We start from the raw sequence: 14,862 nt of genomic DNA, 5'->3' as shown, positions 1-14,862 counted from the left end.
TTCAAATATTTAATGACAATATGCAACATCTGAATCAGGGATCAGACACTGCAAGGATCATCTAAAAAACACTATTGTGTATTTGTGAACAAAACACGCAGTTTCGAACATTGACTACAAAAGCCTTCAACCGGGCGACAGCATTACGATGGTTTGCTCTGTGTGGTTATTTCACTTTCTCTTGAATTCCACCGTCAACAAAAAAGAAAGACAAGCAAACAGTAGCTCCTGGAGAAAATCAATGCTAAACGCTGCATGATTGGGATATGAGAACGCTACTGCGGGCGGAGCCTTCTGCTCAGAGACTGCGCGCTGTGCTCTGTAGGAAGGGGATTAGGAGGCTGCCTCGGATGAATGCAAGTGGCTCATCCAGGGGAGCGAGGATCAGCAGCGGGCTAAGGATCTGAAGGGCCGGGTTTCTATTACACCATTATCTGGGAACACGAGGCAACCTATTAGGGAAGAGGAACACCTACCTGGGATTGTTCTTTAGAGTGTTTATCAGAAATTCTTGCAAGTCGATGCCCGTGGAGTCTGTATATTCCTGGCTGCAATCTGATAGAAAATCGATAGCGAATATTAGTCAGGAATGGGCCTTTTAAAGCGCCAGCCATTAGGGAGGGGACAAAGACAATAAGGCAAAGAGGACAAGATGTAAAGACACATTGCTGGTATGTGAAACGACATTCGCCGCCCATAACATGCTTTTCCCTTATTCATCCATAGTTCGAATCACTCCTTATGGTATGCTTTCCTGCAACATCTTACTCTCCAGCCTTCCTGACTCAACCCGGATCCTCGCCCGTTCTCTTTTATGCTTCTAGTAGAGTGGCTCACTCGCCTCTGCCTTCACCAACTTCACACTTTCTCCCACTTGATGCACCTTCCACTCTCCACACCCTAATAGCAATCCGAATGCCTCCTAGAGGCGCTCATGTTTCATGTACTTCCCCGACTTTACATTATCTTCGGGCATGGAATGCCTCCTCTCTCTTTACAGTGCCCTCTCTCAATCACTCCTGCATCAACAACAAACAAACAACAGATAAACAGCACCTACAGCGCACGACATCTCGCCTGGTCCGATACTCGCACCAAAGCTCAGCACACGGTGTATACCGGACTGAAGCTACCAACGGCACACCACTTCTCCCACTCTCCTACTCCCCCTCTCCACCCTACTATCCGTTCTTGCCCTCCTTCATATTTTCAGATCTGCCAGAGCACCTAGGGACCATCTCCGTTGGTGACGGTGCGCTATATAAATACCTTTAACATTAACATTTAACATTAACTCTCTCAATCACTCATTTTAACTAAAATCTCAAATCCATCTCTTTGCCAAGACTTGATCCTCGACCATTACAGTGGCGCACACTACATCGGGCACCCATCGCAATAATCACTAGCTCCCACATCCTGGCATTCTCATCATAGCACATCTGGTATCATGATAATGAACTCTCCTATTAGGCACTCCAATGAAAGCCGAGCTCCCTGTGCTTTCCACAAGAAGCTCTAGGTGCAGTTTACATTCCATTTCACCTCTTTCCGACTGTGATCTGTGCTGCAGGGATGTGTTAGGTTTAATACATGTGCAGTTTTCAAATAGTCATAATCATGCAGTGATGTGTACAAAAACACACAACACACGAGGAGGTCACACAGATCCCTTTACCTCACATTTGATTTGATTTTGGATTTATAACGGGCATATCCCTAAGGAACCAAGCGGCAAGCCACACCTAGGCGCAGATTGTATTACTACTACATGAAGCACAGTAGCAGCTACTCAGCTGCAATTTACTCGACTAAATATGTTTTAAACTGTTTCCTGAACTCATGATACATGAGTAGGTAGAGTGAGTGTGTGTGTTGTGTGTGTGTTGTGTGTGTGTGTAGCCAGCATAATAGGATCGCAATCAGTTGATCATTAGCATCTTTTTAAAACACAGCTTAGAATGGGAGCCTTTGCAGAGGTCTGCCTCCTGATTCTTCATAAAGAGACAGTTCTTTTCGAGTGGGGTCCCGATAGCACAGTCAAGCTACGAGACCGGATGTCATTCTCTCTATGAGTAAGTGAGCTCTAACACCCATGATGCTCCTACACAGCTAAGGAGTCTCTCTTCAGTGAGCGGGACACGTGTGCATAACATACGCATTTTCCGAAGTCATTAGAAGGTTGCAAGATCTGAGGACTGGTGCTAAGCTTTGCAGAGTTTGGTCAGCGTGTCACACAACACATCTGCCTTTGGTGGATGATAGGCTGAAGTTTTTACTAATCCGGAGTGAGCCCAACTATGCAGTATCTTTTTTGTGGGGAGTTAAAAGTAACTTTTTGGCTTTAATAAAAAGATCATCATTTGTTAATAGTGCCTCCTGTCGGATTCCTCCAGTCTGTATGTGCTGGAGTAACAGATGCTATTGTCCCATGCACATATAATACATGTATCAACCTCGTAAGGATGAAGGGCTGACTTCACCTGATCAGAACCACTTTCCTGCAGCCTGAAAACCTGTCAGGCGCATGCGCCTAACTCACTCAGCTATCTTGCCGGCTTTGTAGTGGGTACTGTGGGGAAAGCATTTGAATGCTAGGCCACATGAAAGGAAATGCTTGTTTGGATGGGCACCTGGTGCAATGCCTGGTGGTTGACCTTCTAAGGTCGCAGGAGAGCTTACTTTTTCACCGAGCATGCTCTGCATTCATGCAAAGGGGTTTCCTGAATCACCTGAATATGTAGTGCTTTTTGTTTCCACAAAAGTCTCGCACTTTTCTGGAGATTCGTTCAGAAAGGGTTAACATCACCCAGGGGTAAAAATTAGACTGGCAAGGGTGGGTAGGGTGCTGCCACCCCCCATAGAAGTCACACAACATGCTCCACTGCCCCATTGGCCCTGCCAGGCCCCCGCAGTGCCATAGGACACATGCGACAGGGTTTCTATTTCCAGCACTCTTGCACGATTGGAAATAGAAAAGGCATTTCATGTGTTCTTGGGGGGCGGTGGTGGAGGGCATGAGGGGCAGAGTGGTGCTTGTGTGAGCTGTGGGGTTCTGGGTTTTACTTAGGGGAAATCTACCCCTCCATAATGGTGGCAAAATAAGCAAACTCAATGATCAGCAAACATTCCTTAGCTTTACATGCTCTGGGAAAAGTACCAACCGAAATGCAGTTTGTTCTTATTTGAAACACCACAGCCCTTTTCGCTAGTTCCTTGCATAGGTACATCAATCAGGTGATGGATGAAACTTGATCAAGGTGGCACAATGGGGTTCCCTCTTAGACAAAGTTCATTTCAGCTATTTGCAGAGTGTCAATTGACAATGAATTAAAGAAATACATGACACCTTTTACAGTGTAATGCACAATGTCACTTGAATGTGTGTAGACATAAACACAGTTTTTGTTGAGTCTGTATTTGCATACACAGATTTGTGGGCTTTAAAGGCACCCACACTCATATTCGTTCATTCCTGTTGAATGTGGCTGCCTGGCAAGTAATATTCTTTGCAATATATAGTCGTTGTTCCTGTACAGAGCCGACTGTACTTTGTATGGCTCTTCAATCACATTTACAGAATGTTGTGCTGTAAAATGCAACATTTCAAATAATTGGTTTAAAGCATTTCTCAAGACCCCCCGCTCTGACCCACGACCATCCCCAATGTTTTTTTATGATCATGTGCTGTGTTTGCTCCGGCCTATTTGAGAAATACATTTACGCCCCTGTTCAAGCTCTGTTCTTTCAGTAAATACCTGACTGAAAAAGAGGAGGAAGAGGGGTTTTATTTTATTTATTTTCTATTTAGACTACATATGTTATTACTGTCCTCATGGCATGTCATGACTCTTACCTTTACTGTCATCGACAACTTCTCCATGTTCCTCAGGTATACTTTTCTTAAAAATCTTTCAATCCAGATATTACATTTAAAAAAAGAAAATCCCTCCCAAAAATGATATTTTTTTTAACATAGTGGCTCATGGGCTGTGGCCAGCAGCATGTGGCTCTTTGTTTCTAGAGTGGCTGGTTTTCTGATGGCTATAGCTAGTAAGATAGCTCAGTGGGTTCAGCGCTGGCTGCTGCAATGTGTGTGTGTGTGATCTGCAGGTTGCAGGCTCGACTCCGAGCAAGGTCAATTCATCCGTTCATACTGCTGTGATAGTGTATGTATATTTCTTCTATATGAAGTACTTAAGCGTACGTGCTATATAATAACACATCATTATCGTTTGGCCTTGGACATCTGCTTGCATTCCCAGTAATTTGGTAATATGGGCCTATAAGCACCGATATTAACGATACATAGGGTGATCCGTTCTTGTATTAAATGTATATCACTTTATAGTGATATCGTAACCATATTTTTTGTAGTGTACTCAGAAACAATGTTATGTGATGCCACTTCCTGTTTTGTCGAGTGGTGAAAGGTCGTGTTCCATCGCTTCCCGTGATGTCACCTCGGGGTGGGGTCAAATTACATCACTTCCTGTGATGTCATCAGAGGGTCACTTCCGCTACCACTGGCAATGCTATGTCTGTCCATGATTCGTATCCCCTGCCACCTTCCCCACCTTGCCACAGGACATAAAGGAATGCATGATCCAAACAGAACAATGGTCTTTAGCCACCAAGTAGCATTGCTGAATGCATACGAGAAATACTCTCAAAATACATGATCTTTCAATCATTCATTTATATTTCCACTCTTGAAACAGGCATGGCATGCATATAAATGTTTAAAAAATATATATTTCCTTTACAGCCCATCGCCATCTACATGTGTGAAGGAACGACCCCAGCCGTGGGTGGAAGGCTGGCTCAAGCACGCAAGCCACATTGGTTCTGAAGCATCCTCCCATGGAGCTAGTCCCCTGTCCCTTTGTCTCTCAGCTTCCTTCACTCTGTACTTCCCCCATGAAGCGTAAAGTGCTCTGTTGCTTCCCGAATGCTAGGTCTGCATTAATTAATGCAAAAATAACAACAATATTAGTATTATTATTATTATTATTATTATTATTAATAATAATAATACTACTAATAATAATAATAATGCAAGTCTGAGTGGCAAAAGTATAGTGACAAGTCCCTTGTACCCACAGTCTATCCACTGTCCTACACACAACTCCCTTTTTAAATCATGGGCCTTGTATATAGTAGGCACAGCACATGGAATGCAATGAAGACGTTGCCCATTCAAAATAATGGCAGAGACTTTTTGAAGTGGGGTCTTTGTGTACTAGCGGGTAAACACGAATTATGGAGGAAACACTTTATGGTGCCCTTCTACTTCAAATTCTGATGACTGATTTAGGTCATCTTTTAGCAGAGCCTTAAATCTGCAAATAATTATCAATAAAGGGCCTGTGAGTCAATGTAAAACATTATTAGAGCTCTACAAATGTTGCAATGTGTTAATTGTTTCTCATTTGCTACATATCGGATTGTTACTCCTAGACCTCTCAGCGGCATTCAACTTGGTTGATCACAACAAACTATGCCAAACACTCGCCAACAATTTCCATTTCTCCCAGAAGGACACTAACTGGATAACATCTTTCCTCTCAGATCACACCTCAAGAGTCTCCCTAGGAGAAGTAGCAGCAGACCCCATCCCTGTACTACTAGGGGTACCACACGGTTCTTGCCTCTCCCCCACCCTATACAATGCCTACACCAAATTACTCTTCGCTGAATTAGATGCCATGGGACTAATTTACACAAACTTTGCTGACGACACACAGATCCTCATCCCCATCACAGGCAACCTGGAACAAGACACAGCCACCATCAACACAATTTATTCCCATATTCAAAACTGGATGGCAAATAACAATCTCTGCCTCAATGGAGAAAAAACTGAGATCCTCATAATCGGTTCTCCGGCCAGACTCAGCAAACTTCACCCAGACTACACTTCCATCCTGATCGATGGCACTCCCATCACCATTTCCCACAAAGTCAAAACACTTGGAGTACACCTCGACTCCAACCTCACCATGAAGTCCCATATCAGTGCGCCCGCCTCCTCAACATCCTACACCACCAAACTCATTACCCTAAGCAGGCCCCTCCTTACTACAGGCAACTGCCTCACCCTCGCTAGAACCCTCTTTCTAACTAAAATAGATTACTGCAACATCCTATTACTAGGTACCACAAAAAACAACCTTACCAAACTCGAACTCCTACAAAACAAAGCCCTCAGAGCAGCACTGGGCATTAAAAGAAGAGAACATATCACACAACACAGAAGAGATGCACACTGGCTCCCAGTACACACAAGAATTCTCCACAAAACCCTCACCACTACCCACAAATGCCTATTTGATGCCGCTCCCAGCTATCTTAATGGCTGCATCACATGCAAAACCTCACCCAGACTACTCAGATCCAGGGCCAACACCAAGCTCCTCATCCCTCGATGCACCTCCTCAAGAGCAGGCAACACTAGCTTCCCCATTGCAGCCCCCCGCATCTGGAATTCACTCCCCCCCTACCTGTCCAACGAAGCTTCCTTACCCAAGTTCAAAAAGCTACTCAAAACTTGGCTATTTAACAAATTCCAATAACTTATCACCAGTTCCTCTGCAGACTGGGTCACCCCCTCAGCAACCTAGACAACTCACTTCAAAGAACAATGACACCCAAGCCATACATACCACACTGCCTACTAAAGGCATGCAATTTTGAAAGTAGACTGTGGCCATTATATGTATGTAAATCTGGAAACATTTTGTGTGTAACCTTTTCTTGTTAACAAATATATATGCAATTTACGCTGTGACACCCAAGGGTTTGGGCATGTAACCAAATGTAATAAATAAATAAATAAGTAAATAAATAAATAAATAAATAAATGCTGTTCAAACAGTATGCTGTTCTCTTCTGAATTCTGTCACTGTACCTAGATCAAAGAAACATTTAACAGCTGGCCCTCTTCTCAATGTTCCCGTCTTGTCCATTTAATCTATACTGATCCCAATTCTGGTCTCTTTTGTTTTCTAACCAGCTTGACTGTCATTTCTATTTCCACTGGATTATTAGCTTAAATCAGATGGACATTTACCACAGAAAAGTGCACTGCATAGTTTCTTGGGACATCTCATTGGAAAGTATGCTGCCACGACCAGGGTGCCTTTGTGTGTGGCTCTTTGTATACTTCTTGACTACCTGAGAATCCACTTGAAGAGGAGAAGAATAAGCATATGACTGACATTTGAAAAAGTCCTCATAACTGTGCCCCACATTCTTCATATTGTTTTCAGCAGTGACTATTAGAATTTAGTAATTTAGTATAATCTCTGTCCCCATAAATCAATGTTACCCTTATTACTGTTGCTAATGCTTCAGTTTCGAGAATCAGACTGTGCAAGGCATCAAGTAGAAGTAGTATATTTTGTGCCGCTTATAACATCACGTTTTAGGAATGTAGAATTCAATTTCTAAATGACAGTGGAGAAAACATGGTAGTAGCCTTAAAGTCTTTATGGTTGCCACTTCCATTTAAAATGGCAGCCCTTCCCTTCACTCACATCCAACGCTAGATGCATAGTGGTCTTGTCGTAAAGGTTGCACCCTGTGCTTGTCGCATACCTATCACAGCCCAACTTTAACCATGTTCATGTCTTTACTGATACACTTGAACCTGGACATTGTTTCCACCTCCAAAATGGCTCTTTATCAAGTGACTTTACACAACAAGTACTTTCGGACTAGCTGGTCAATCTCTCCTCCAAGCACAGGCCCATGGAGCCTCATGAATCCTGCCTCAAGGATGGGTCTTGACCTTTGTGGAAGGACATCAATCTGGCTACCTTTCTCACCAGGTACACAGATTTCTGGGCTACTGCCCATCATGTGTATGTTCTCATTCAGCAGTCTCTTCAGTCAGAGATGGAGTACACTGCAACATAGATTGCCATGGCAGAGAATGATTATGTTTGTGGGCAAAGCTGGGGAAAAAGTGGCCATCTTGGATCTTACTGGTCCTGTCTTCCAATGTTTACTTTGCAATTATTTAGAGTGTGATGCGTTTTCATATGTGCATTTGCTATGGATATGGCAAAGGGATCAAAGACATTCAGAAAACAACATTTAACATGTCCGTTTTTTGCATTACTCTGGGAAAAGCTACATTTTATAGATATTTTGAAATGCTGTTTTCTTGAGACAAGATGGTATATAATCTTGAGTCTTTATCACAAAATTAGTGCCCCCCCTTGTGTATCTTGTGTTGGGATAGCGCAATGTGGAAAAGGACAATTTCAATATAGAGATATTGGGATACACTCTAGGGAGTAGAACTGCATAGAGGAATGGCAAGCCCCTTGGTAGAAGGCATAGTGCAAAACAAAAAAGCACTGTGAACAAATACAAAATTGCTTGAGCAAGAGGGCAAGTGCCGCCGGCTCAATGCTCCCACCAATCTACCAACTGGTGAGGTACAATGAGGTTTTGGTTCATCTAATATCCTTATTTTATCAGGCACACTGCCGTGGACTGTCTAGAGGTTCATCATGTCTCTCTTTCTCATGGTTCCCTCTATTCTAATTCTATCATTCGTTGCACTGCTTATTTTTGACATGGTATCCTATCATATAGAAATGAACTGCTTTATTCATGTGCAAACCACTTTGGAGTAAAGCACTATAGAAATTAATTAACATACCGTAATTGTAAATTTTTCTCATAGTGGAAACACTTTAGGGTAATCAAAGAATGTCCTTAATGTGGAAGTCACTAAAACAGAAACATGATTTTAAAAAGTAGATGTAGACTTTAGGATTTCGTCTGATCTCTGTATTTAGGGACAGGCAGGAAGATTGTACTTGTGATACTAGAGCAAAGGGTTACCCTATTGGCTATGGCATTTGGTCAAGTCTGAAGGTTCTGTTGCATGCCAACAATCACCTGGGGATTGATGGGATTAGGTTTGAGGAAATTGTAGTTGATCGAGCAGTTAATGCCTTGTGGTGACAACTCCTTGCCCATGTCCAATAGAATGTATCACAACCGTACGTATATAGGTATACCCAAAAAAAGGAACAAGAAAGATGAGGAGTAGCAGATACATATTAAGAAGCACAAATATGGAGCTGAGCCATGTGCAATCACTTTGTCGATAGAAATCAGGAATACAGTTAACTTATATACCATCTGGAAGGCTTGATTAAAGCCATCATAAATCCAATTTTCTGATTCCCAATTTGCAAAAATACCCTAGAAGAGCATGCATTTCTTTGGATTTGAAAGCTACAGAGCGATCAGATCAACTCAATGTAGGTTTAACATTGCTGAATAGTTCGAATTATAAGCAGGGTCTCAATTCTAAACGTCATTGTTCACCAAGAAAATCTGGAGCAAAATACTGTTTGATTATCAAGGCACAATCTTGCTTTATTCTGAGAAAAACTCAGCTTCTTAATACCTTAACGGGATACACATGGGTACACTAAATGTGGTAAGCTCTAAATATAACCTTCAAGATGTACCTGCCCCCTATCATTCCCATTGTAGCATGACACAGAGGGCGATCTCACCTGTAAAACCTGACCCTTCCTTATCGCTTTATAGCTCCACAACATCAGCATACATGTTGGTATTCATTGCCTAGTCAGCTTCTTCTATTAGGGTTCTGACATTACACCCATACTCATTGTATCATCTTGGATGGAAGCAAATCTCAAATCAAGTCAGTGTTGCTCATTTTGTTGTTCAGATTCAATGCCACATATAATTCATTCAAGCAAGTTATTGCTGTGCCCTGCTAGATTTACATAAGTCATTATAACATATATAATCGTATATTGCATAAGAACTTCACTTGTTAAATTGAAGATACATAGCAAATGTGTGGAATGCTACATTTAGTAGAAATAACGTTTGAGAAAACACAGCTGTTGCATTACAAATGGGCACACACTGTGTACACTCAAAAGGAAACCAGGCACTCTCCCAAAGGAAGTAGGCAACCCCACCCTCATATGTACTTTAGTTGAACTCCTAGGCTGAACTACTGTGCTCCAGGCCAGCACATGCTCACATTCATGAATCTCAGTGAAAAACGTCCAACAAGGAAATTGCATTTATTTTCTCGTATATACACAAAATACATGTTTGTCTTCTTCACAGCTCTGATTAGTATATTAAAAACATATTTAAGACCTAATATTCATCAACATCATCTCAACTCAGTGCATGTTGGTACATGTGTGCACATATTTAAATAAAATGCTTTTAATCTATTGGGCTATGGGAGGAAGAAAAAACAAGGAGAGGAGTTATAGATTTTAGAAAATAAAATGCTTGAAGAATCTATTAGAAAAAGATACATGATTAAATCTCTAAATTGTAACAATTTATCTTTGACAAACAAACAATGGAAACTCAAAAAAGTTATTCATGTCTATTCGAGAGGAAAAAACCTATCCATATTTGAACAATGCTTTTTATCAGAAAAAAAATAAAGGTTATGGTGCACACCATCCAACGACTAAACAAATAGCACCAAGGAGAACTTTTGTGATGTTCTCGGATACATCCAACCGCTCCATTGGAAGGGAATCTGACACATGAAATAGAGAAGAAAGTGCTTCAACATCCAATGCACCAAATACACAACCTCAGCGTTTTTTTGGGGGCAGAGGCGGGAGATGAGGCAGGAACAAACATCGAAATGGACAGGCAGAATATGGGGTGAGAACTCAGCATTGGAGCAGCCTTCGGGAAATGGCACATCAGCATTTGTAGCCCCCATTCTTAATCTGTCTAATCATACACTATGTATAGATGAAATTAATGTTCTACACAAAGGTCTTATTTTTATCGCTACAACTAGAGCTGATAAATTCCTCCCTGAGATCGAGCTGAGATGTTTTTTCCATACCATAAGACTCAAATATTTCTTTTGGAATGCACCTGATGAAAGAGAATAGAACACCACAGGTTTTAGACCACCTACATTTATACCACCTGCATCATGCATCTGCCCCAAAATTGTTCACATTTGAAAATGAAATTTGAAGACAAATGGATTGCCTATTTCCTTCTTAAAATAACATGGACATCCTTAGAAAATGGGAAAGAAAAAGCTCTAAAGGCCCTCTAATCTAATGACAATTGATGTAAAATCAGCAGATAAAGAATGGTTCTATGGACCAAAGAAGATGATAGAAATTAATCCCTACATCCTTTAGGGAATATCAATCATTACCAAAAACGTGATGTTGACCCAACTCAAAGATTGAGCAAGGACATTCAAAGTCAACTCAACATGCAACAGAGGAAGGCTGGATTGAACTAAAAGAAAAGCAATTTCTGAATAAATTACATCCAACTACACCAGCTTTTTACATTCTCCTAGGTCCACAAAGATACTAGGCACCACCCAGGTAGACCGATAGTCTCAGCAATAGTATCTTTACTCGAGCCTCTGACCATATACTCAGATATGTTCCTACAACCATTTGTTCTTAAAAAGAGATCCTACATTAAGGATACCACTGACATATTAACTATTCTGACCAGCACAAAGATGGCAGAAAATGGCTTACTGGTGATATTCAATGTGGAGGCTTTGTATAAAAGCATTCCTCAACAATCCAGCCTGAGGTTATCAAACAACATTTAGATGCACACATAGGCTCAAGTCCGATGGTACCCACAGAATTCATATTAGAATGCACACGTTTAGCATTAACTACAAATGTCTTTGTTTGAAAACCAATTGTTCCAAAAATTCAGAGCATGTGCACAGGTACAACATTTGCCCCAGACATTACCAATTTGTATGTGGATAATTCTGAAGAAAGTCGTATTTACAGAGATGCAAATTCATTCTAAAATCATATTACATAACGACATAGATTTATTGATGACGTATTAATGATCTGGAAAGAGACTATATAGGAATTAGGATCTTTTTGTGAATGGCTGAATGAATAAGATGTAAATCTCAAGTTCCCGATAACCTTTGATAAAAGGACAATACATTCCTTGACCTAAGAATGATCAAGAATGAAGATGAATGCATAGCCACTTTACTATATAGGAAACCAACAGAAAAAAAATACCCTAGTACACTTTACCAGTTTTCATCCAAAGGGACTTAAAGAAAACCTCCCTTATTGGTAGTTTCTGTGAATTAAGAAAAACTGCTCCCTAAGTGAGGATTTTTCAAAGCACTCACAAGATCTACATCTGAGGTTAGAATCTAGAGGACACCCCTCTAAAGGATGATCAAGGGCATCAGAAAAATGGCTAAATATACTGACAGGGATTTGTGTCTGACAAAGAGGGAACGAGTGTCAGAAGAAAAGCGCACTTGCATGACTACATACAGTCCAATTAGCGATTCACTCCAAAAAGTTGTTCCAAACAACTGGCACATTCTTCAAACATCAGGGTTCAATTTAAGAAAATCCCAGGGTTGCTTTTAAAAACAGCCCACAAATATAAAACATGCTTTGGTAAACACTTGTGTAAGGAAAAGCAAAGAAGAAACTACACTCACAAATGTGTGGGGTTTGAGACCCATCACGGGCCATTTCAGATGCAGCAACTGCTCAGTGTAACCTTTGCTAAAAAAAAAAAAAAGTTAAGAAACTGTATCTGTATGGCCTACAATGGGATTGTAGTATGTTCACCGACTGCAAAAGCAGCTGGGTTATCTATGGCAGAAAATGGCCATGCATTCATTTGTACATTGGCAAAACAGCCGAGAAGTTAAACAGGGCATTTGTGAACACTGCTTATTTGTGAGAAATAAGGTGCCATAAAAACAACTAGTATTTTTATTTTATTGTTTTTTTTTTTTTATAACACACCTAATACCATATCTGAGTTCGGTTTCTAAGTGAAGATTTGGGATTTGAATCTCTGTTGCTCTGTGTGGTCTTGCTTCCAAGACCAACGTGTTGCCCCTGTGCTATCCTCCGTTCACGCTAGTTCATTGTGTTGAAGAATCACAAACCAAGTGATGTCAAAGCCCATCACTCGGGGACTGGGGGGCAATAGAGATAGGGTACTCAGAAAAATTGAACAAAAGTGGATTGATTGTTCAGATAATGTCAAAAAAAGCCTTAACACAAGTGTGGAGTGGTCCTTACTCATAACGTAAAGTTGTGCACTTTAAAATTCTGCCCTCAAAATGATTATACTGGTGGAGAGCATTGATGATTTTACTGCAATTGATATGCCATTCTATCCACCATGCCATGGCACATAAAAGAGCACACATGACCGCGCTGTATTTCATGGCGGTCTGAAAAAGATCTTGAACTGCACAACGCAGCTGGTCAAAGTTATGAGGACTGCAAGAACATAATTAGAACATTTTCGGCTAAGATATCCCAGTCCCTAATTGGTCCAGAATGGCCGGGACACAACAATATTCATTTAGTAGATTTTTCGAAGAATGCACACTCAATTATAGGTGTTTCTGTATTCATAACAGGGCCTGTGTATCACTGCACCTGGAGGTCAACTAATTGAAGCCATGTTTTGAGATTTCAGCTCCAGATAGCATCAGATGAAAGAAACAAGAGTTTCCTCAAAATGTTACAATATCAAGGTTAGTGCTCTCAGGCCACACACATATCAAGAATAAATGTTAATTCAGCTATGAAACATGCACTCATACACATTATTATTTATCTTTTTGTCTGCAGATAGAGTGAACACTGGCTGCCCAGCGATTGAGAAGGGATTACATTCAAAATGGAAATAACGTGTCAGTCCTGAAGAAGGCCACTCTCCACATCTTTGAGGGAGGAAGCATGGGATGGGTGTACCTCTGATATCTTGGCCTACACACAATGTGTCAACATTTTCCATCATAATACATTGTTCAGATTGGCTAACTGAGACCCAATGAAGCTAAAAGCAATGTCACAGGAACAGGAGTGACATTGTCGGTTGACATGCAACATAGGCAAACGAGCTATCGAAAATGTATCTATATAAATTAGGGGCACCAATTGTTTTTGGCAATAGGATTGCCTCCAATAGCCCAATACACAAAACGTTTTTTATTTACAAATGTTCACTCATGTTCTAACCCTTATGCACTGAATCGAGATGATATTGATTAATGTTTGGTATTAAATATGTTTTTAATGTGCTAAACAGTGCAGTGAAGAGCAATGCAGATGAAGAAAATATATGTTGTGTATATAAGCAGAAATAAATGTTGGGAAAAATGTTCACTGAGGTTAATGAATGTGTATGTGTGCTGGCCTGGAGCACAATAGTTCAGCCTATGAATTGAAATAAAGTACATATGAGAGTGGGGTTGCCTACTTCCTTTGCGAGAATACATATTTTTCCCCCTGATTTAGGTAGACCCCCTCGAAAAAGACAGGGGTGACCCATTGGATAGACACAATAAAAAAAAAAGACAGCCTTATATTCCTGAAACATGAGAGACATACATTTGCCAGAAGAAATAAATCCTTGATTTCATCAGGAGGCAAAGCACATGCTTATCAGTTCAAACATTTCAACACTGGCACTATATAGGTTCTGCATATCAGTCACATTCTGGTTTGGAAAATTAAATTTAGCAAACATGCATTTCTATCTACAGAGCCCGAAGGGATCAGGGAGTAGTGGTGTAGCCCGGGTTCCTCGTCATGTTGAGCCTGCACATTATACACATGAGCTCAGGGTAGGGATCACCATACCTATAACAGATATACATAATGTATTGGCGTTTCCCCATTAGCATGACCCAGTGGACCAGGCTAAAGTTGTATCTATTCTGGGCTATTTCATATGTTTAACTGCTTAAATGACATAATTCATCCAAACACTGACTTCCACTGTACCAGAACATAAAGTGATGTCGGCCCATCACTC

At 40.9% G+C, this 14,862-nt stretch overlaps 1 protein-coding gene across 6 annotated transcripts in view; it reads right to left on the bottom strand.

The window, feature by feature from the left end:
- The window catches only part of ARPP21 (cAMP regulated phosphoprotein 21), a 443,564-nt gene that overhangs the window by 300,184 nt on the left and 128,518 nt on the right, over positions 1-14,862 (bottom strand). For all 6 annotated transcript variants that reach the window (XM_069613189.1, XM_069613192.1, XM_069613193.1 and 3 more), the window contains exon 7: positions 477-555. In XM_069613189.1, the coding sequence (XP_069469290.1) occupies positions 477-555 (79 nt within the window). The remainder of the gene's footprint in view (positions 1-476; positions 556-14,862) is intronic.

Source organism: Ambystoma mexicanum, chromosome 5p, assembly GCF_040938575.1.
Source record: "Ambystoma mexicanum isolate Mex_15411 chromosome 5p, UKY_AmexF1_1, whole genome shotgun sequence".
Lineage (NCBI taxonomy): Eukaryota > Metazoa > Chordata > Amphibia > Caudata > Ambystomatidae > Ambystoma > Ambystoma mexicanum.
Note: the sequence above shows the minus strand (reverse complement) of the source record. Positions and strands in the feature narration are given on the sequence as shown.